Source organism: Cibotium barometz, chromosome 47, assembly GCF_041138505.1.
Source record: "Cibotium barometz isolate CiBa-2024 chromosome 47, ASM4113850v1, whole genome shotgun sequence".
NCBI classification, from domain to species: Eukaryota; Viridiplantae; Streptophyta; class Polypodiopsida; order Cyatheales; family Cibotiaceae; genus Cibotium; species Cibotium barometz.
In genome coordinates this window covers 24,350,237-24,373,262 of record NC_141092.1, presented here as the reverse complement: position 1 = coordinate 24,373,262, position 23,026 = coordinate 24,350,237, and the positions used below count along the sequence as shown (strand labels likewise).

General features: G+C 43.1%; 1 protein-coding gene across 1 annotated transcript; it reads right to left on the bottom strand.

The window, feature by feature from the left end:
• Nucleotides 1-206: 206 nt before the first annotated feature.
• Nucleotides 207-15,262, bottom strand: LOC147611531 (26S proteasome regulatory subunit 7). Its single transcript, XM_086784638.1, has 10 exons — nt 15,089-15,262; nt 14,897-14,978; nt 13,746-13,837; nt 12,812-12,889; nt 12,667-12,728; nt 2,229-2,373; nt 1,215-1,433; nt 930-1,111; nt 650-825; nt 207-565 (listed from the first exon to the last, which is right to left on the bottom strand). The coding sequence occupies exons 1-10, from the start codon at nt 15,170-15,172 to the stop codon at nt 408-410; spliced, it is 1,278 nt and encodes a 425-aa protein (XP_086640764.1). The 5' UTR covers nt 15,173-15,262; the 3' UTR covers nt 207-407.
• Nucleotides 15,263-23,026: the final 7,764 nt, after the last annotated feature.

Below are 23,026 nucleotides of genomic sequence, written 5' to 3'. Positions count from 1 at the left end.
ATACACCTCAACACATGCTACTCGAAATGCACAAAACAAACCCTATCGCAACCATTTGCATGCCCATTGGGCACGCAAATTATAATCATGCACATGAGACAGCATTTTGCTTGGAAACACTTTGTACTGCACAAGAACTTGAGCATAGCCCTGAGGCCACACTCTACTTAAGCACCTGCAGACCACGGGCATACCAGTATCCGTCATTTAAGAGGTGACAAACAACAGACTGATCAAGAAATAGACAAGCCGTGGAGTATTTCAAAGTTTCATTCCCAAAACATTTTGAGTTGTTGGGATCTAAAAATGATTTGGAAGATGATCAAGATCCGTATCAACTCCTTCACATTACACACTTCATGCAGTAGAAGCTGTAACCAACCTTAGCATGAATGGTATTCAAACAATTAATTATATACCATATACTTGGGGGTAGCACTGAATTTTTGGTAGCCCTTTATAACCTTGTTGACGGCCTCTAAGAAATCCTTCTCTGTTACTGTTTTCCTTCTGGCACGGATGGCAAACATGCCCGCCTCAGTGCAAACACTTCTGATATCGGCTCCTTAATAAAAACAAAGAGATTTTTTTCACCAAAAAAATCCAGGCATGCTCAAAATTTGTACTGAAGTGTGAGAAAAATAGGCACCTGTTGAATTGGGGCAAAGTCGAGCCAGGAGTTCAAAGCGGATGTCTCTTTCACAATTCATCGTTCGGGTGTGGATCTTGAAAATCTGGGTTCTACTTTCGAGATCTGGCAAACCAAACTCAACTTTCCTGTCCAGCCGACCCGGCCTCAACAGTGCTGGGTCAAGAGTATCAGGTCTACAAAACCCCAGACAGAGAACAGTCAGCAAAGCTTGAGAAAACAGAAGCACATGCGCTCTATAACTTCCCCAACTTTATGAGTTTGAGAACAAAAATAGAACCTGTTTGTAGCCATGAGCACTTTGATGTTTCCTCGTGCATCGAAGCCATCCAACTGGTTTACAATCTCAAGCATTGTTCTTTGAACCTCGTTGTCACCTCCTAGGCCATCATCAAATCGAGCCCCTCCAATGGCATCCACTTCATCAAAAAAAACTATGCAAGCCTTCTTTGATCTAGCCATCTATGAGATTTTAAAAAAAAAAAACAAACTGAGTTAACAATGCGAACATTACTTCTCATACTTTACTGTTCTGAATATAGCAAGAGAGAACTAAATTATATACCTGAAAAAGCTCTCTGACCATTCGAGCACCTTCCCCCACATATTTCTGTACCAATTCGCTGCCAATAACACGAATGAAGCACGCATCCGTTCGATTCGCCACTGCTCGCGCAAGTAGTGTTTTGCCTGTCCCAGGTGGTCCATAACAAAGTACCCCTTTCGGAGGATCAATGCCAAGCTTTACGAACTTCTCTGGATGAAGCATGGGTAGCTCCACTACCTGCACCTCACATCAAATGCTGACCTCAAATCAAATTCAATTGAAAAAATTTGAAATTGTAAAAGAAATGCACGGTGGAATTCACAGCCAGTAAAACATGTGGTTAAGACTACTCAAAAAATCAGAAGGCAGCATTCGCAAAAACTGAACCACACTAATAGTTAAAAGTGTAAAAACAAGATTTGTGAAAACCCAAGCAAAAATTAATGTTGGCCCTAGATTACGTCATCTGTGGAGCACATATACAAGTTACCCCTGGTGTAGGACTTCCATCCAAGCCATCTAAAAGCTTCCTGCCAGAACCTGCCATGGCTCATTATGATTTCTCAAAAAATTCGACTCCAACCAGCTTGTCATATCTATTCAATCAGCAAGCCAGTGTCATCGATGGTAGGTTGCTATACAAAACTGAATTGGTTCTCGCTACACTCGGAAGCTCCGAAGAAAAAAATGGTGCAGGAGCATCTACAAATTGAAATAGTAATACAAAAGCAGGTAACTGACATCGGTTCAGCCAAGCGCTTATCATTTTTTAGAAGGACAGTCTAGGCATTGTAGTCTATTTATGCCAAAAAAACACAAACACATAGAGACAAGATCTATACAAGTAAGATATGCGAGAAAACTTTTTAGGCTAGTCAGCTCTCAAAATATTCATAAACCTTTGCAAACAGCCTGTTATTTAGCGAACACTGGCCACTAATTAAGCAAGCAACCATGATTCAACTCAAAATGCTCAGAAAAACGAAACAATCTATATCACCAGCCAACACAAATACCTGAAAGCACTCTTACCTCTCTCATCTTCTCTATTTGTTCTTTGCAACCACCAACATCATTGTATGTAACATCGGGCTTCTCCTCCACAGTCATCATAGTCACACTTGGATCAATCTTAGGGGGTAAAGGAATCTGGATCTGATACTTGTTGCGATCAACACTGCAAAAAAACATGACCAATAATTACAACAAACAATGATTTGGCAAGAAACAAGGCACTTGGCAAAAACATGGATGATGTGCAAGGTGGTACGCCTTAATAGAGGAGTTAAGCTCAAAACACAAGAAGATGAAGAAGAGAAACAAACAAAATACATGAAATATCTGAAGCTCATACATGTATGATATGAAGTCGTGCATACTAATTGCTGGATGTCCAAGTACATGGCCAGTGACCACAAGAGAAGCCAAGGCAACACACATACACCTGTGGCTAGGCATCATACCCATGATCCTTCTTTAAAAGTGAGGCTCATAAAGGAGCAACAGGACCTTTTAGGCCCTAACACCTTTCAAGAAAATCAACAATCCCCTTTATGCAAGTCTTCTTAGCAGTCATCTCATATCTATACTATATTACTCAGTAGGGAGTGAGGGCCATTGTTGTGGGTGTGCCCGCCCGTGAAGGAGTTTCTCCATTTTTCCTCATTGTCCATATTTTCCCAGTTTTGCTAGTCGTGGGGGGGGCTTGTATGAGGTGGCCAACTGGTTATCTAATGGCCGACTTGTTTTTCTCTCCTAGCCAACTCATCTTGAGCTGGCCGGCTCATAACTTGCTGGCCGACTCTTTATTTTCCAGTCGTGTGCTTTTTCTTGGGGCTGTCGGCCTATTTTGTAGTGGCCGACCAGCAGCCCCGGGTGGTGTATATACCACACTTCCCCCCCATACTAGTTTTGTACCGAATATAGTGTATATAGCAGAGTTCATATGTAACTATTTGGCTCTCTTAGCTCTATTTCTCATGACAAGATCCATAAGGTTTGATTAATAAAAAGCACCAGTTTTGGTCCAAAAGCAAGAAAAAGCAAAAAGTCAAACTAGGTTGACCGTGAGCCAGGGGACACCATTGGAAAGAGGAGACTGAGCCGGACCAAAAAGCTAAAAGTTGCTTTTTCAAAAAGCAACTCTAGGGCCAAAAAGCAAGGCCCTGAAGCTGAAAAAGCAAAACAAGAACTTTTGACTAAAGTTGAGTAATATTTTACTATTAAAAAGACTAAAAGCAAAGTAAAAGACAAAAGCAAAGCAAAAGCATCACTTTTTAGAAAAAAGCAAGGCTTCCCCAAGTATAAAAGAAGCATGAGCCTCTCTTGAGCATCAAGTTGAAGAAGAACCTTGTCATCGCATTGCCATCTTCATTGAAGCGTGGAGATCTTCTCCATCATCATCTACTTGATCATGAACCAAACCATGGAATTTTTCATTGCTGCCCATTGGTTCAAAGTGCCTCCATCAACTGTTGTGCCACATCATCACCTGACCGCACGACTGTACAGATCCATACAACCGTACGGCCATGCACGGAGCTGCACGAACTGGAAAATTTTAGAAACCCTAAAATTGCTCCAAAAATCCTTAAAAATTGCTTTTTGGAGGTTTTTATTGCCCAAAAACCATTAAAACAAGTTTCATATCAATTTTCTTGCCAGAAAGAGCTCTTCCATGGTTTTCTTCATCGACAAAGCTGTAGAAATTGTGGAGATTACTCATGGGATGAGCGAGTGATTCTTAGAACTAGAACTTGGACTTGATCAGTGGATTGGAAGTGGAACTTGGACTAGAACTTGGATTGGAACTAGAACTTGGACTTGGACTTGGATTTGGATTTGGATTCATTGGAATTGGATCCATTGGACTTGGATTTGGATATTAGATCTGGTACTAGCCCGGTGAGAGATACTTGTGGGTCATCCCTGTGGTGTGCTCGGCATCAAAGATCTCGTGCCTAGACATCTACATCGACTTGGATATCCTACATCAGCATATCTGTTTGTTTTGCATTCATTGATTGTATTGATCCTGGCCAGTGTGCCCATGGATTGTTCCTGAATAAATTCCTGAAAGGAGGCGAAGACTATTCCCCGCTTAGTGTGCAAGATCTCTATTTCCTTCTCTATATCTTTATCTATTGGGCACGTGGTTGAGACTGTCACTACACACCCCATAAGCTTACATTTTACAGTGCTTCTCTCTCTCTCAGCAGTTCTACGTTTCATTTCTCTCAGGTGTTTCTCATTTTCCGTTGCCCATTCTAACATGGCATCAGAGCCCTAGGTGGCTTGAAGCTTTGGAGACAGTGAGAGCATTCAAGATTGCTGCGTTTGGTGTTGATTGGAGTATTTCTGGGCTGTACGAGACGTGGAGAAGAAGGTAAAAGACGGCATCATTGCTGGACAGCCACCTTGGATTTATTTGCAGCCTCTTCTTTCATATTTTTTTCCCACCCACCCTCCCTTCACGAAGGCAAGTAAACTCCCGAGATGGCATATTTGCTCGAGATGGCAAAGAAACCCCACCCTCCCGACGTTCCCGATGGACTGACAGTTGGACGGAAACAACTATTGCATCTGGAAGGTAATGATGGAGTCTGTCTAGGAGTCTTATGATTTGACTAATTTCATTGTGGTTGGAGTTCCAAGGCCAGAGTTGGAGAAGAAGGAGCTTTCACTATCCACCAAGAAAGAGCGGGAGGCTCCAGCATAGCTGTGGGATCGTGTCAATGCCCATGTTCGTTCTTTCATCTTTCTTAATTGCACACCCCAAGTGGTCAACCACATCAAACACATGATGCTGGCTCGAGGGATTTGGCAGCACTTGGCTTCTTTTTGTACAATAAGGTATCGCCCATGAAGAGAATTTCCTTAAAAGTGAAATGTCAGTGATGAATCCTCCAAAGTCTACCTTGCTATCTCATCTATCCTCTTTAGTACTCAGCATTCTATTCTTCTTTGATCACCAGTGGGAGACTCAACACCATTACATGGGAGGAGCTTGTGCCGATGGTATTGGACCAGGAAGAGCGGTTTCTGAACCCCCCACAAGGCGGCGGAGGTTCTAAGGCTTTAACTAGCGAGCGGTCGAAAGGCTGCAACAACAACAAGGTCAAAGGAAAGTCTTCACAAGTGAAGTCTTCTGAGAAGAAGCCTGACTCAGAGCGTGATGCTTTAAAGGCCAAGCAGACCTGTAACCATTGTGACCAAAACGATCATTATTGGAGGAAATGTCCTCAACGGAGCACAAAGAAAGATGTTGATTCCTCAGCTGTAGCCGCAAAGATTCCATCTTTTGTGCACTTGGAGATTATGGACACCAGAGCTTCATCTTCTTCCAGTAGGGAGTCGGTTGGTCTCACCGCAAATACTCGGGAGTGGATTCTAGATAGTGGTGCTTCCAGGCACACGACTCCTTCCCAAGAGTTGCTACAGGATCTTCTAAGACAAACAAGTCACATCTTTATCGGTGACAAACCCACTATCCGAGGGCAAGTTGGAGATCGTTCCTGATGGCAAGAGGGAGGAAGCACTCTTCCCGGGTTCTTTATGTCCCATTTCTTGGCTTTCATCTTTTGTCTGTGCATGAGGTTTGCAAGATTGGCATGCGGGGGGAGTATGATGAGCATTTTGTTGCTATCTGGGACAAAGCAACAAGCCAAGTTATTTGGGAAGGCAGAGTGCATAGTGAGATTTACAGACTCTCAACACTCTCTTCTCTTACAGATACTCAGCTCAGTGATTTGTGGCATTTCTGTTTTGGCCACTAAAATGTGGATGTGCTACGATGGGCTTTCCGAGACCAAATGATGGATAGCTTACCAAATGTTCGCAACAAGCAAGGACATTGCAATTCCTGCATTCGTGGGAAACAACATAGGCAGTCTTTTCCGAAGCAGGCTACTAGGCGGGCTTCGATTTCGGTAGCTATTTTGTATCTGTAGAGACTTTCTTCTGTGATAGGAGTTTAAAGATTTTGGAGGAGAGTAGTGATCTTTTCAGAGATCCTGAGCAGAGTTTATCTTGTCCGAGCATGTGTTCTTTGCAGTGTTTGTAGAGAAAGGAGGGTGTTTTGCCTGTTAGGTGCGATCCTTTTACATGGATCACTTGTTTGTTGCTGATTCTTGGGATTTGATTCTACTTATGGAATAGTCTTCTGCTCCCAGTGACGCTTTTGAGGACTTTGTTACCACTGCAGTTTATATTCCTGCTTCCCTTCCTCATTGTGAGGAGTCTACCTCTACCTCTCTTTGTGATGCTTCTAAGGATGCCCCTCCCCCTATGAAACCGATCCCGTCAAGTGGGAATAGACTCCATTGGACACCCACACGCGTAATAGCACAACTTAAATATCACAATTTGAATGGACAATTTAATAACAACTAAAAATTGAAATGAAATGAAATATTGATCAATGGACACCAACACTGGGGCCAGAACGGGCCAACCCCCCCTCAATATATGATATATTATTGGGAGTATTTAACAAATACAATGCTCCATGGGTTCAAAGAACCAGATGATGTCCATGTACAACTGAGATGAATACAATACCAAACAAGAGACTCGAAGTAGACGTTCGAAGGAGAAGCAATCCACTTGTGTAGTTTAGTCTCTACGGTCATGTGCCTTCACTAGAATCCGCGGAGAGCGCCCCGCTGGTGTTCCAAGACCACGCACAAACAGGCGCTCCTGTACTAACGCCTGGCTCTCCCGATCTCGGCACCCATGGACCGTGGTTCTCCACAAGCGTGGACTACCCGGCACCGAACGGGTGTTGGCGGTAGAGAGAATCCTTTATCAGATTTACAACAAAATCCTTTACTAAAATCTCAATCCACTTACTTGTAGCTCGCGAGTGGCAGACATATACCCGATGCATCTAGGTGCAGCTACTAGAGATGGACACCAGGGCGCAGCAGTCTACTAGCAAGAGGGAAGAGTACGCAGCCGCCTGGAGTTCTGAATGCAGCCGCTTGTGGAGAGAGCAGCCGCCCGTGTAGAGAGAGAACAACCGCTTATAGTCGCTCGTGGAGAGGAGGCACAGCCGCCTATGGGAAGGAGACGCAAGGCGTGCGCAGCCGCCTATGGAGAGGAGTACAACCGCCTGCTCGAGGGGAGGAGCGCAGCCTGCAATGGAAAACACAGCCGCCTAATAGAGAGGAAGCGCAGCCACCCGTACAGCCTGTGGAAGGGCAGTGCAGCCCCACGCAGCCGCCTGTGTGTAGAGAGTACAACCATCTGGAGAGGAGAGGCGCAGCACCCTTGAAGCCACCTAAGAGCAAACGGAGAAGAGATGATCGCCTGCTGCTGTGTTCTCCAAGCGGGTGAGGTGGTCGCTCTTTTGTAAGTGTTGGAGAGAGAGCACACAACCACAGCTGGCCGACTCCCCTAGCTTACATGGGGGCGGCCAGTTTCAAGGTGGGGTTTGGGTAGGTGGCCATGCACCCACCCCCACACAAAGGGTTAAGAGTGGGGTTTCCCTCCCCACCTTGGCCCATACATGGGTGCCCATAATGGGTGTCCACTCTTAAATGAATGTGAACTTACAACCTTATAAAAAATAAAGGTTAGAAAGAAAGCTATTAAACAAACAAGTGCAATACACTTACCACCTGTTCACACGTAACAAAACTCGTCAGAAGACGGGGCAAACTTAACGACTCACTGGCAGGCGTCCCCGCTCAGTAAAAGTGGCACGTCAAACAGGCAAACACAAAAATACAAGTCATGTGAAAACAGTTCCAAACATGCAAAACATGAATGCATGTGCAAATAGTATCATGGACATATCTCCCGTTCATGGAACAAGTACAAAACATCTGTCGGGCACAAAAATGGCACGACAGAAGACATAAATCCCGGTCTTCCTATGGAGTGACAATCCCATAGGTAAGACAGATCCAAGCACGAGCCTCCCTATGGAGTGACAGTCCCATAGGCAAGACACGGCACAAATACTGGCTCTTCCATGGCGTGACAATCCCATGGATAGAACACAGGGCTCTCGCGGATCTTCTGTGACAGGCTCGTCAGGATCTGGCCCGACATATTTTCGAAAAAGACTCACATGAAATGCATTGTGAATCTTCCAATGACTAGATAAAGCAAGCCTGTATGACACTTCATTGATCTTTTGAATCACCTTGAAGGATCCATAATAGCGAGGAGAAAGCTTAGGATATGATCCTTCTCGTCCTGGCCTCTTCCGAAGCCTAGCTTCTCTTGTGCCTGCAAAAGCTCTCATATGCTCCAATTCACATTGCATCAGGCTCTTCTTCTTGCATGATTGTCTTTCCTCGAGACAGTTGTCCCCTTGAATCACTATCATTTACCCTCTCAAGGGGCTTGTGCCTTCCTTGTAAAGCATCAGAACCACGCGAGGCAATTGATGGGCCCCTAGAATTAGGCACTTCCAAAGGGTTGCCTTAGCTGTCCATTGTCTTAAGTGTGCTAGAAGCCGGGTGTCCAATACACAGGTTCGTTTTCCCACTAAGAAGAGGAAAATAACCGTGCTCTGATACCAATGAAACCGATCCCATCAAGTGGAAATAGACTATGTTGGACACCCACACGCGTAATAGCACAACTTAAATATCACAATTTGAATGGACAATTTAATAACAACTGAAAATTGAAATGAAATGAAATGTTGATCAATGGACACCAACACTGGGGCCGGAACAAGCCGACCCCCCCCCCTCAATATATGATATATTATTGGGAGTATTTAACAAATACAATGCTCCATGGGTTCAAAGAACCAGATGATGTCCATGTACAACTGAGATGAATACAGTACCAAACACGAGACTCGAAGTAGACGTTCGAAGGAGAGCAATCCACTTGTGTAGTTTAGTCTCTACGGTCCTGTGCCTTCACTGGAATCCGCGGAGAGCACCCCACTGGTGTTCCACGACCACGCACAAACAGGCGCTCCCGTACTAACGCCTGGCTCTCCCGATCTCGGCACCCATGGACCGTGGTTCTCCAAAAGCTTGGACTACCCGACACCGAACAGGTGTTAGCGGTAGAGAGAATCTTTTATCAAATTTACAACAAAATCCTTTACTTAAATCTCAATCCACTTACTTGTAGCTCGCGAGTGGCAGACAAATACCCGATGCATCTAGGTGCAGCTACTAGAGATGGACACTAGGGCGCAGCAGTCTACTGGTGGCAAGAGGGAAGAGTACGCAGCAGTCTACTGGCAAGAGGGAAGAGTACGTAGCCGCCTGGAGTTCTAAATGCAGCCGCCTGTGGAAGAGAGCAGCCGCCTGTGTAGAGAGAGAACAGCCGCTTGTAGTCGCTCGTGGAGAGGAGGCACAGCCACCTATGGAAAGAAGGCGCAGCCATGCGCAGCCGCCTGCAAGGCGTGCGCAACCGCCTGAGGGAGATGCAGCCGCCTGGAGAGTGGAGAGGAAACCTGGCTGCAGCCGCCTGTGTGAGGTGGCGCAGCCACCTGCACGGTAGAGGGAGCAGCCGCCTATGGAGAGGAGTACAGCCGCCTGCTGGAGGGGAGGAGCGCAGCCTGCTATGGAAAACACAGCTGCCTGATAAAGAGGAAGCACAACCACCCGTACAGCCTGTGTAAGGGCAGTGCAGCCCCACGCAGTCGCCTGTGTAGAGAATACAACCGTCTGGAGAGGAGAGGCGCAGCACCCTTGCAGCCACCTCAAAGCAAACGGAGAAGAGATGATCGCCTGCTGTGTTCTCCAAGCAGGTGAGATGGTCGCTCTTTTGTAGGTGTTGGAGAGAGAGCACACGACCACAGTTGGCCGTCTCCCCTAGCTTACATGGGGGCGGCCAGTTTCAAGGGGGGTGTGGGTAGGTGGCCATGCACCCACCCCCACACATAAAGGGTTAAGAGTGGGGTTTCCCTCCCCACCTTGGCCCATACGTGGGTGCCCATAATGGGTGCCCACTCTTAAATGAATGTGAACTTACAACCTTATAAAAAATAAAGGTTAGAAAGAAAGCTATTAAACAAACAAGTGCAATACACTTACCACCTGTTCACACGCAACAAAACTCGTCATAAGACAGGGCAAACTTCACGACTCACTGGTAGGCGTCCCCGCTCAGTAAGTGGCACGTCAAACAGGCAAACACAAAAATACAAGTCATGCGAAAACAGTTCCAAACATGCAAAACATGAATGCATGTGCAAATAGTATCATGGACATATCTCATGTTCATGGAACAAGTACAAAACATCTGTCGGGCACAAAAATGGCATGACAGAAGACATAAATCCCGGTCTTCCTATGGAGTGACAGTCCCATAGGTAAGACAGATCTAGGCATGAGCCTCCTTATGGAGTGACAGTCCCATAGGGAAGACACGGCACAAATACTGGCTCTTCCATGGCGCGACAATCCCATGGATAGAACACAGTCCAGGTCATACACGGATGGCACTAGTCTGGCTCCCGTCCATGTTATGCAAAAATACTGACCCCTTCACATGAGACACTTGTCTGGTCTCAAGTGAAGGAGACACAAATCTAGAGATGGACCAAATGGTCGGCCAATTGGTGACACCCTACTTGTTCTACATTTGGTTTGCTCTGCAGTGTGCAGGTTTGTTGTTTTGGAGGATGGACTTTTGGACCTGGTAGGATGCTTTGAATCTGTGGTTGCTAACCGTGCTTGTGGTACTTCCAGAGTTTTTTGGATTTGGATCGAAATCAAGTTGGGCTGGTACCAGTCCGATGACGTCTTTATTCAGAGAGGGATGTGGAGTCCTTTCATCTGGCAATGTCCACCTCAGTGGAGTGTGCTTATGTACAGCATTGGGCAACTCATGGCACGGAGTTTGAGCAGATGGACCCCATCTTTTCTTCAGAGTCTTTAAATCTTGCGATGCTGACCTTTTCAGAGGATGCTTCTTTTGTAGCTCTTGTTACAGAGTTCGCGCAGATAGACTCATACGATTCCAATGAGAAGCAGCCTACTTCTCCCAAGATTGATTATCTACAGGATTTGATCTTCGTTGGTTTTGAGGTTTTTCATACCTTCTCCAAGCTGGATACACGACATACGACTTCGGGGAGAGTTCTTACACTTGGTTTTGGAACCATTATTTGGAGCAACACGTCACAGCCTACATGGTTGTTTTCTTCCAAAGGAGCGGTATACCTTGCAGCTTGTTTTGTTGCTTTTGTAGCTGAGTTGCGGAGGAGATTGCTTGTGGAGCTTTCCCAGTACCTATTTCTACAGTCTTTCATCTTTGATCGAGAACAGTATCTCTAGCTTCTTGGAGTTCACTCAGCATCCGGTGCTGAGAGGGGGTGTTAGACATTATCTCCTTGATGCTGGCTTCCTGTGTGGTATCCTATTTTTAGCCTTTAGGGCTGACCATGTTAGCTAGAGGGGCTGGTTACCCCCCACATCATTTTCCCATATTTTTCCCATTTTAAGGAGTCTTGGACATTTTATCCTAGTCGTGGATAGCTGGTCGGCTGCCCCTACATGGGCATATATATAGCCGGTCCCTCCCTCACTTTTTTTCATTGCTTAGCATTGTTTGTTGCCGTCCCTACATACAAGGCCTTCTCCCCTCTTGCTCGGGACTTGTATTCTTGGTTGGTGATATTGAGAGCAGGTCTATACCTCTCTCTCTCTCTCTCTCTCTCTCTCTCTCTCTCTCTCTCTCTCTCTCTCTCTCTCTCCTGTGTTTCCACTTTCCATCTTCCAATGTGCATTCTATCACAAAGAAGTAGAGAGGGAAGCTTGACTCAAAGTCCCAAAAGCTTGTTTTAGTGGGATATAACTCTCTTTCTAAAGGTTACAAGTTATATGACCCAAAGCGGAATGAGGTTGTTGTCAGCAAAGATGTTGTCTTTGATGAGCATGTCTTCCACTGTTGAGGAGCCACCACTTCTTGGAGAACCTGATGAGTATGAGGATGATTCCCAAGCTATTGTTCCAACTAGCCAGCCTCAATCAATTGTATAGGTTGAGTGAGCCCGAGGTTGGAGATGTGCCCCAACAGCAACAGCAGGAAGCTCCACATTCTGTTCGGGTACCAAAGTGGTTGTTGGATACCTTGCCATTCTGTCAAGCCTGTGAAATACGCTTTTACCTCTTCTCTCCTTGTCAACCTCCCTTGATTTAATTTGTCCTACAAGTCTCTAGGTGCTTTAACAAGGTGTAATCCAGTTTGTTTTGGCAAAAAAAAATACAGGTCCAAAAATCCACACTACCCAAGCGAGAACGTGCACAAATTGAAAATTGACCAAGAAAGAAAGAACCACATTTTACAGATTTTAATAACTAATAGCTTTCCCCAGCTTATTAGGCAATTACATGATGTTCAAAGGCATAAAACAACAGTAACTCTAATCCCAAACCTACACCAAGATTGGCACTCCTTATGGGGTACACTGAGTTATCCAGGCCGGCATGATAACTAAAAAATCTTCATTTCCTGAAAGAACAAGATTCCTAATAGAGCTGCTTACCCAACCCGCATGCCTTCTTCTATATCTGTTGGTGAAACCTTCTCTCCCAAGCCCACAACAAACTGCAATGATGCACACAAGCAGAAAGATAAAGAAAAGCTTTCATACGTCTCCAATAAGCAAGAAGTAACCATCAACATCTTACCTTCGCTATCTGCTTTACATTTATCACATACTTTGAGTCATCAGCCCCTGGATTTATGATCTTTGTGCATCGAGCAACCTATCAAAAAACTTCAAATGACTTTTTTAAGCACCATCGCTAAAAGAGAGGCCTTTTGCCTCCTCAACAAAAAGCCAAAGATGAAGAAAATGAAAAGCCTTAATGATGGTGTTATTGTGCAACAATCAATAAAATACATCAAAGACACAATGCATATTTCACATGCACATTCTTTCACTGATTGCGTATTGAAAAATAGGCTCAAGACCATCAGAAGAGGTCAGCACAGATATACGAGTTATGCCTAGTGTCACCATTTAGCCCATGGGCACTATCACCATGTATGCCTTGGACTGGAGTCCATTGATCTTGTCTTGATTATGCATGGGATAAACAGCCAGCTTTTGATGCACGATGTCTTACCCTTGCATTTGGGTCACACATCACTACGCTCGGGTTGTGAGTTCTCCATGTTCACCTCCTTAAAAGAAAGCAACATTTTCGATAGCATTTACATAGGAAATGATGTGACAAAATCACATCCTCCATGCAATCTTTAAATCTAGAGTCAAGCTTTCATCCTCTCAATGAATTCCACATCAAAGTATCTCAATATGGTTCTTTGATGAGCACTCCACATCATCTTAGCTTTCAAAAAATTCTCTCCTCAAAATGTATACAACAAGCCATGAGCCTCTCTATTCAAAACCATGAGATATAAGCTCATTACAAGGTCCACATCTACAACCATGAAACTATAAGACACTCTAATCTCCAAGAAAACGGACAAAACAAACACATAGACCTTTACGCAAATTTCATACGCTTATCCTTTCTATTGAATCCATCTCGGTCCTCAAGTTAGAAGGCATGCATACATACATTCTGTTTAACTAGTGTAACCTTCGACAATTACCTGTAATGGCTGCTCTTCTTGCATCATTTGCTTATCAGAAACAAGATCCCATTGGCTAGGAGCTGCTAAGCCCGTATCAGACTCCTTAATACCTACAAAAAAGGAAAGCATTTACTAAGCAACAAAATGCCTTTTTTTTAAATGCACTTCATTTAATTATTACTCAGCTTCTAAGTCCTTAACCAGAGACACCTGGTAGTACTCAATCTTGGTAACACCCACACCACACAAAATCCAAGCATGAAGGGCAAGCAATAAACAAAAAAGCAAGCTGCTTAGCATCTTGTGAACCAGCAAGTGTATATAAATTGGCAAACTGCAGCAGACTAGCTGCATGCACAACCGCCTTACTATTTTGAGAGGAGCAAACAAAATATCATCAGTATACCAATGCCATCCTTGATCCAGTAAGCATTGGAATCAAAGTTTTGTATTCCAAAACAAGTATGTCATTTGCAAATATGAAAATAAGTCGTCCCATTTTTGTTGGCCAACCTACCATAAACTTTGATATGAGACATTTCTCAATTACAATCAGAGTCTCACGAGTGAGCTCGAACACTATTCTTTTCAAACGGATTAGTGAGAGGTGTAAATCTAGACCTGCTTTCAACCTCAATTCCCTTCTGTGCCTTTGAATGACCAACCAATGCACCACAAATTTTCCTCTTGCAGGCTACTCAGATACACATATAAATAATAGATCCACTACTTCTGTCCATCTCAATTGGAATTATGCAATGTCAACATAGCATAGACATTGATCACTTCTCTTTTTGTTATGTGAAATGCCTCTTTACATCAGGCACATGCCAAGCATGACTTTTTGAGCGCACTGCATGCAAAAATCAGTCTACAGCAAGGACAAAAACGTAGTGATTCAATATCTCAAGAGCACAAGCAACTAAAAACTAGTAGTTCCTCTTTATCAAAAGACCGTAGACACCTGTACAAAACAAGGGCTGAAAAAGGAAGGGGCTGCTACTCTAGAGGCAGCAGTCCATGGCTAAAGTGCCAGAGCTCTTCAAAAAACATAAAAGTATTGAAAAATATCATGTCAAAATATCGATTATCATATATCACTGCGTGCTGTTAGCTTAAAAAACTGTAACTCGGCTAAACCAAGAAGGAAGAGAATAGAGGCCACTTACCGCACAGATCGTTAACCTTCTTTGCCATATCTTTGATCTCCTTCTCCACTTTCTTAATAGGCGTGGCATAGGGACCAAGGCCCTGCCGAAAGGGCAGTGCAAAAATCACAAACAAAACCCACAGGGCAAGGAAAACTGTACTTCAGAAAAAGGTACACATGACGGCATACGCACACAGGCTCGGCTGCTTACATAAGTTTTGAGAAGGGCAATATCGTCCTCGTCGAGAGGGGGAGGGTTCTTCTCCTTGAGCTCGTCCTCTGGTTCGGGGGCCATTCTTCTTGTCCTGCCTAGGGTCTCACTGGTATTGGATCTCAAGCACTCGAGCTTAACCTTTCCTCACGCAAAACGGTAGAGAGCACCTATCTACATTCACATATATATATGTCCACCCAAAATAAAATGTGGTATTCGATTTGTTTATTTTTTCGGGCGGAGACATTAGGGTGAAGGGAAAAAAAATAAGGTTAAGGTTCTTGATGTGAAGTGTGGGGAGCTTGAATTTAGAAAATAATTTTTTTTTTAGAAAGTCATGGAGTCTTGCCCCTCTCGTAGATATTCTCTCTTTGCACGTCGGTCTCTCTTTCTCTGGGCATGCTCGAGAAGGTTTTGTTGGTTAAGGTTCTTAATGTGACGTGTGGAGAGGTTGAATTTAGAAAATAATTTTTTTTAGAAAGTCATGGAGTCCTGCCAGATACTCTCTTTCTCTCTCTGCACGTCGATCTCTCTCTCTCTCTCTCTCTGTCTAACTGATTAAACATTGTTGGCCAGGGGCGCAGCAAGGGTTGCTCAAGGGGAGGAGGTGGTGTGTGGTGGAGGTGAGCTGCTGCTCAAGGGGGAGAAGGGTTGACTGTGTTGTAGGGCTGGACAGCTAGGCAAGGGGAGGATGGTTGTGGCCCGCGGGAGGAAGGTTACGGGCGTTGCAAGTTGGTGCTGGTATTAAGGGTGAGTGGCATTTTATTATTAATGCCCCTGTAAGGTTCGATTTATTGATGCTACCTCATCAACAGCATTAATAAATGCCAGATAAAATATGTGTGAGTATGTATGTATGTATATATGTCCATATATACATACATATATACTAAAAAAGACTTCTCAAAAGCTTCAAATTTTGGGAAAAACAATTAACCCCAAACCTCATGTTATAAAAAGTCTATGTCGCTGAGTATATTCTTCAACCTTTTCATCCCATAAACCTCATTGCCCCTCTCCCACAAAATGTCAATCTAAGCCCTTCTCTCTCCTCTTACCTCTCTCCTTGACTCGTCCTCATTCGGTAGATCGATATTTGAGACAAATGGCGTTTGAATAGGCTTGTAGACAGCAAATCGGAAAATTCTGTAATGTCTTGTGTCTCTATGCACCGAAAATCTAACTTATTAAGCTTTTCATAGTCTACAAACATTACATGTACATGAAGCTGATCCGCAATCTTAGATTGTAAATTCCAAGGAGTCCAAAGCTCTTGTTGTAAGTGTCTCGACCATACAAACCTAGCAATAATCTAGGTTCAAAAAAAATAAAGATATTCCCTATTGCAGAAAAATGTATCAATAATAATTTATATTTACATAAAACGCAAAAGCTACATAAAAAGCAAGTTTCTATACCGTAATACACATGTTCTCTCTAATAGTTCGATCACATTAGAGATGATGTTGCTTGACCTTCCCAAAACAGGGGGTCTACAATTGAGCCATGAAAATTAAATAGATTATGGTAGACAATGATGACTATATTATAGCAAACATCGAGAAAATAACCTTTAATATCTTGTCCATCACCATAAATAAATGAAAATGATCTCCTTACCACATCCATCCTGAGAAATATACCCGTGATATCAAATACGACACTACAGTACACTCATCATTTACATAAGATTTTAAGATCACTCTCTCTCTCTCTCTCTCTCTCTCTCTCTCTCTCTCTCTCTCTCTCTCTCTCTCTCTCTCTCTCTCTCTGTGGATGTTTAGTATTTCGAGCCAAGTAAGAAAAATTAATAATGCCAATGTAAATGAAAGCAAGTTAAAAGCAAAACATTTGCTTATCCAAATGTTTTAAAAAAACAAACAGGAACTCACTGAGCCCCTACAACCATCTCGACAATTTGAGCCACCCATAGAGGGGGCACTCCATATTGTGGATCTACATGGTAGCTTAACCTCAATGTCAACCATTTAATCCACACAATGTAAGTAGATCTATATATATCAATTCAATATTACTGGCAAGGGTAGCACCAGTGTAAGAGATTAATTGAAGGAATTTTGCCATCCAACTCCTATTTAACTTCATGTCTTCGCATCACAATAAAATAATTATCATTCTAAAAGAAACATCAATCAACTTGAAAGTATGCACACTTATTGACAGACAACATAGATTGCACATGTCACATCTTTGCAAACATTCTGCTGTCAAATGCTTGATTGATACAGAGTTATCTATGAATGTAGTCTTTGGCATTTGTAGGCTGTTGTATCAATAGCTTGTTCTCTACCTTTTGAGCATAGAAGATTACATTTACATTCTTCTACATGCCATTTGCAATACCTCTTTGTAGACAACATTGGCTGTGAAGACTTCGTTTGAGCCTTCTATGCTACTTTCATGTTCCACAATATCCTTTACACACACTTTCATTGCATCAGCAGATGATCTAACATGTGACATAGCAACATACAATGGTCCATGTGTGAATACTTATGTGGCCAAATAAAGTCCCAACACACTCAATGTTTGTCCTTGGGACTTATTTATTGACATACCCAAAGCTAGCCTCACAGGAAATTATCTCCTTCTCATGTCCAAAGGCAATTGAACCATAGTTGGTATGAATGTTATGTAATAATTTCTACTTCTATCACCTTTGAGTGAAATTGCTTGCATATCAGTCTAGTACCATTATAAAGTCCCTGCTGAGGGTCTAAATTACGAAGCAGCATGATAGGAGCATTTATCTTTAGAAGCAAGCGGTAAAGGAGGATAACCGCTACCTAAGTTCAAACTATTTAAGTACTCAATTGGGTACAATATTATGTCATTCTCAAAAGAAACAATCGAATCTGCATTGAGGTATTTTCTTTGAAGACCGGGTAATGCACTTAATGCTAGTTCATTGATTTCATTGACATCTAGATTTTTGGTGCAAGAATAGCATGGTCTTTAAAGAAGATGAGGTGTTTTTTTTTTGCGAGCATTTTCAAGCGAGCGCTTTTTGGGAATCAGGCGAGTGTTTTTTTTTTGCGAGCACTTTTTGGGAATCAGGTGAGCGGATTCCAAAAAGATGCCCCCCTCCCCCTAGACAGAGAGGGCCTACAATTGAGGTTATTGATTTGAACTGAGAATAAAACCTAGTTTTTTTATGTACATCTTCCAATTACAGAAATTCCAAGCCCCCCTCCATGAAGAGAGAGGGGCGAAGCAAGTTAGAGAGAGCAACATGACATAATTACTTCGGCGGGAGTGAACACATAAACACATGTCAACATCACATCCTCTACATTGGGGTTATTGGTTCAAATTGAAAATAAAACCAAGTTCATTCACGTACGCCTTCCAAATACAGAAATGCAAAATCCTACATCACATCCTCTACATTGGGGTTGTTGGTTCAAACTGAAAATAAAACCAAGTTCATTCACTTACACATTCTAAATACATAAATGTGAAAACCAACATCTTTACTACTATGGGCCTCGCTTGTTCTCGGGGGTGTAGGCACAAAGTAAACGAACGATGTTCGTACCCTTCCGTACTTCCTCTAGCAAGACACGCTCAGACGATTCATCAATAAAACCATGGACTCGCCAAATTGTAATTAAGCCCACCACTTTGTTCTTAACTTGAAAAAAAAATCATCATTTCCAAGAAGTAGAAAGGATGTGAGACCTTTCCATGCTTGTGCACCATCTATGGTCTTCTACTTAATCTCCACATCGGTGTCCTCCCTCTCGATAGGCGCAGCAACAACTTCAATGCTAACATTTGATGAGGCCATCACAAACAAAAAGAAGGAGGGTTTAGGTTGTTTTACTCTTCTAACAGTGCTTGGTGGCAATGGTGTATAACAAATTGTTCTGGAGCTTTCCTCTATATTTATAATAGTGGGAGAGGTTCAACACTCAAAATAAAAACCATATTTGTTTTTTGAAATGTTATTTATAAATGTTTCTTTCCTCGAATTTTGGCACCACAATAAAAAATGCATATTTTGAACTTGTTTGGGAAAGAGCGAGTATGTATTTGAAGGAGATAGACATTGCACAATTGAACCCTCTATAATGAGGTGACATGCACAAAGGTTAAGCTCAACTGATTATCCTTGCATTCAAACATCTAAATTAGGGTATGTTCTCCTACGAGACAAAGCATTGTAAAGCTCAAGGTTAGATAGGATAGGTTGGTGGATGAACATATTCTCGCTCTGGCTTAAGCCTAGCACACGTAAATAAATAAAGTACAAGTGCTTGCATGCAAGGTACGGCTTCTTTTTGGCGTCTATCTACAAAATCTAGACATGTACAAGACGGTTCATCTTTCACATACACATCATATTTTCCCATGTGTGCATCATCCCCATGCGATTCGATCTTGAAAACTTCATACTTGTGCTCCACTCTCTACACTTCTACCACCATAGCCGAAAACTTCATACTTGTGCTCCACTCTCTGCACTTCTACCACCATAGCTTTCATTTTCAAAGCGGCCTTTATTTTCTTGGCTGCTTCCTCTGATATTAACATGCAATACTTGACTCTTATGCCATTTTGCATGCTTGACCCACCGGCCTCTATGTTAGTAGTGGACCCATATGGCGGATGTTTTGAAGTTGACGTTGTAAAGAACCTTGAAGCCCCACTGCTACGCGATGATGCTTGTATCATATTCTTTGAAATTGATCTTCCGTGGCCTCCTAGAATACTTGCAATCTCTTATATGTGTGTTGTACTCTGGTCGATGCGTGGCCTCATCATCAATATCAATTACCATCCTTGACGGTCTCTTGTGACGTGCACTCTCTTTGTCTCACTAGTGAGAGGGGTAGGCACCCTGTACATGGGTGTTCCTTCAGTTGCTTTATTACTGTTCGGACCACTTGGGCAGGGCTTGTAGAGCACCGTTCTTTTAGTTTCTCCAAGCTTGGGCCTCTCCCTATGTGCTTCCCTTGAGTGTAAGAGACTGCCTTTGTGCTTTGCAAAATTGCATTCGCCATATCGATAGTACATGCATTGTAAAGAGAATTCTTGTGTCTATATCCTTCCCCCGCCAGCCAACTTCCATGCTTGCTTTCTGCTAGGTTTGTTGTTGGGGTATTTGGACCATCATTACTTCTCTCTATCGTTGTTATAACTGAATCCCAATGTGCTATGCGCACTTCCCACCAGCTCAACCAAGAGTCCATTTTGCTGACAAATTCATGTCCATCACATGACCACTGCGCCACCATTGACATATCAATCGAGCCTCCATTGATGCATCTTCACTGGTAGGAGCCATGCGCCACTTCTCACACATTGATTTGTGCTCTCCTTGAGACGTAACACCCACATAAAATTGTTGGGCAACCATGCTTTGCTCCCAATGAAATAGGCAAGACCTCTCCCTATCTATCAAGATGTTTTTTCCACCATTGAACACAGTTTGCGTTTGCCCCATGAAACCATAGAAATCTTCCCTCTCACAACCATGGTTAGCCACCATCACTTCATTAATGCATTCCCAGAACAGACAGTGGGCATCCATATCATCCTCTTTCATTTCACATGTCGCAATGTGAGAATATCCTGCATGCTGCGTGAAAACGACAGTCATTTAAGAGGTTGTACAATTAACTTGCTCTAACCACTTAAATACTCTACATTGGTAATTTTCTATCTTGGATCATATACATGACAAGCCATGGTCACCCAATCTGATGTTTGTCGGGTGTGGTCGAATTGTATCCATGCATGTCGTTGGTTGCCAAAGCCGGTTCGTTGCATTCTATTCACCAAATCCAACCCTGCCAATGGTGGACATCTTGAAAACATAGCACTTCTCACCTGAGGACCCTTGACCTGGGAGCCTACTTCCATGGAAGAAGTCAGAAGTACACTCACGCTTCAGCTTTAGAAGTGCATCCAAGCCAAAACTCTCCTTTAAAGGGCCTTGCCAGGCTGCAGTGTGACTGACCTTCGAAACCTAAAAAATAAATTGTTCAAATACTACAATGCATCTTATCGAGATTTTAATAATTATTTCACACCTACCAAATGTCCCAACTAGATTAGCCTACCAGTTATCTTCCACTAGTGGTCCCATCTCCTCTATGTTGATGAACTCTTGTTCTCCAATGAAATGTGAGGAACCACCTTCTTGCGGTAGTGCTGCCATGACGATTTCTTTTGCTACACACATTTGAACCTTCCTTGCCCCAACATTGTGATCCACCCCTAGCACCCTAGACACCATTTTCCTGGTCTTATCACTTAGTGCCTTTGATGTGTGTTAAGACTCACCCTAACCCTCCTTGAAACACATCCAAAAAGGGATCACCCGCCGGTGAATCGCAACTGTCGTGATGAGGATCTTTCCAATGGCCGAGCTTGTAACCCTTGAGGTCTCCAAGCTCTACAACTCCTTGAGAAGCAATTCCACCGTGCCTCTCGTGAGCGTTGTCACACCGCCGCATTGCACTACGGGTCCTTGTCCCTCCTCTCACCTCACTTCACTCACACACACTCACTAACATGCGTTAGGGAGAGAGATTAGCAAGAGGATTAGCAAAGGCAAGACTCAATTGCACAATGGGAGAGTATGTTGTATTATGAGAGATATTCACTTATATACATGGCCATAAGTGTTCACACTCACTTAAACTGTGGCCGGTCGAACTTTAGGCTCATAAGAGGCCTAAAGTATGTTGTATACAATGGGAGAGTATGTTGTATTATGAGAGATATTCACTTATATACATGGCCATAAGTGTTCACACTCACTTAAACTGTGGCCGGTCGAACTTCAGGCTCATAAGAGGCCTACTGCTATTACAATGACTACTCTCATAATAGAAGTACATCACTTAGGACTTCATCCTAACTTGCTAGCACACGCTCTTGAAGTGGGAATCGACATAAATACTCCGTCACACCTTTACGGGCGCCCGTCCACATTGTAGCTTTAGACACTATTACTTCATATCTTGAGTGTATGACCCTTTGGTGTATCTATTGTGTGACTCCTTGATGTAAGATAATGGCGGTAGCTCTTCTTAAACCTAGAATTGGATTAACATCCCCCCCTTCCTTATGGCGATCGCATCCTCGTGATCACGTTGAAGACCTTTATGTGGGGAGAATGGACAAGCGTTGTCAATGGCTTTGAAAGTTTGTAATTTGAAAGAAAATTCTAGGCCATAGGTTGTACCATTGACTAGGCTTTCGCCCACCATGGTCCCCCAATCCAGAGATATACCTGGAAGTTATTGATGGTGAGGCTGTACTCATGGAGTAGCTACTATTTTTTTTAATTTTTAATTTTTAAAATTTTTAAGCCAAAAGAATAGTAAGCAATAAGCTTAACAAAGATATAATGTCTATGAAAGATGCGTGAGATGGTTTAATCTGTGATGTGGCTTAAATCGTGAAAGTGCAGGTTTTTAAGCCGAGTCTGCTAATTCGTGGGAAACATGAACTCATGATATGTAGGTTTTTTGGTCGTGAAGGGATATTTCGTGAAATGGGCTAATCCCATGAGATTGTAGGCTTTTTGGCCGTGAGATGGAATTCCGTGAAATGTAATTCCGTGAGATGGAATTTCGTGAGTTAGAATTCCATGAGATGGAATTCCGTGAGATGGAATTCCATGAAGTGGAATTCTGTGAGATGGAATTTCGTGAAGTGTAATTCCGTGAGATTGCAGGGTTTTTTTTTTAAAGGTTGTGAAAGGTTTTTCTGTGAAATGGCCTAAACCCCTAAAAGTGCAGGTTCTGACCCTGATGATTTTTTATTGAAATAATTCTATGGGTCAACTAGAGCATGACATGCGAGCAACACGTTCTTGTGCACACTTATGCTTCACATCCAGAGGGGTGACAAGACCATTGTGAGTTTTGATGCGCTCATAAGTCTCCGTTGTTTGCA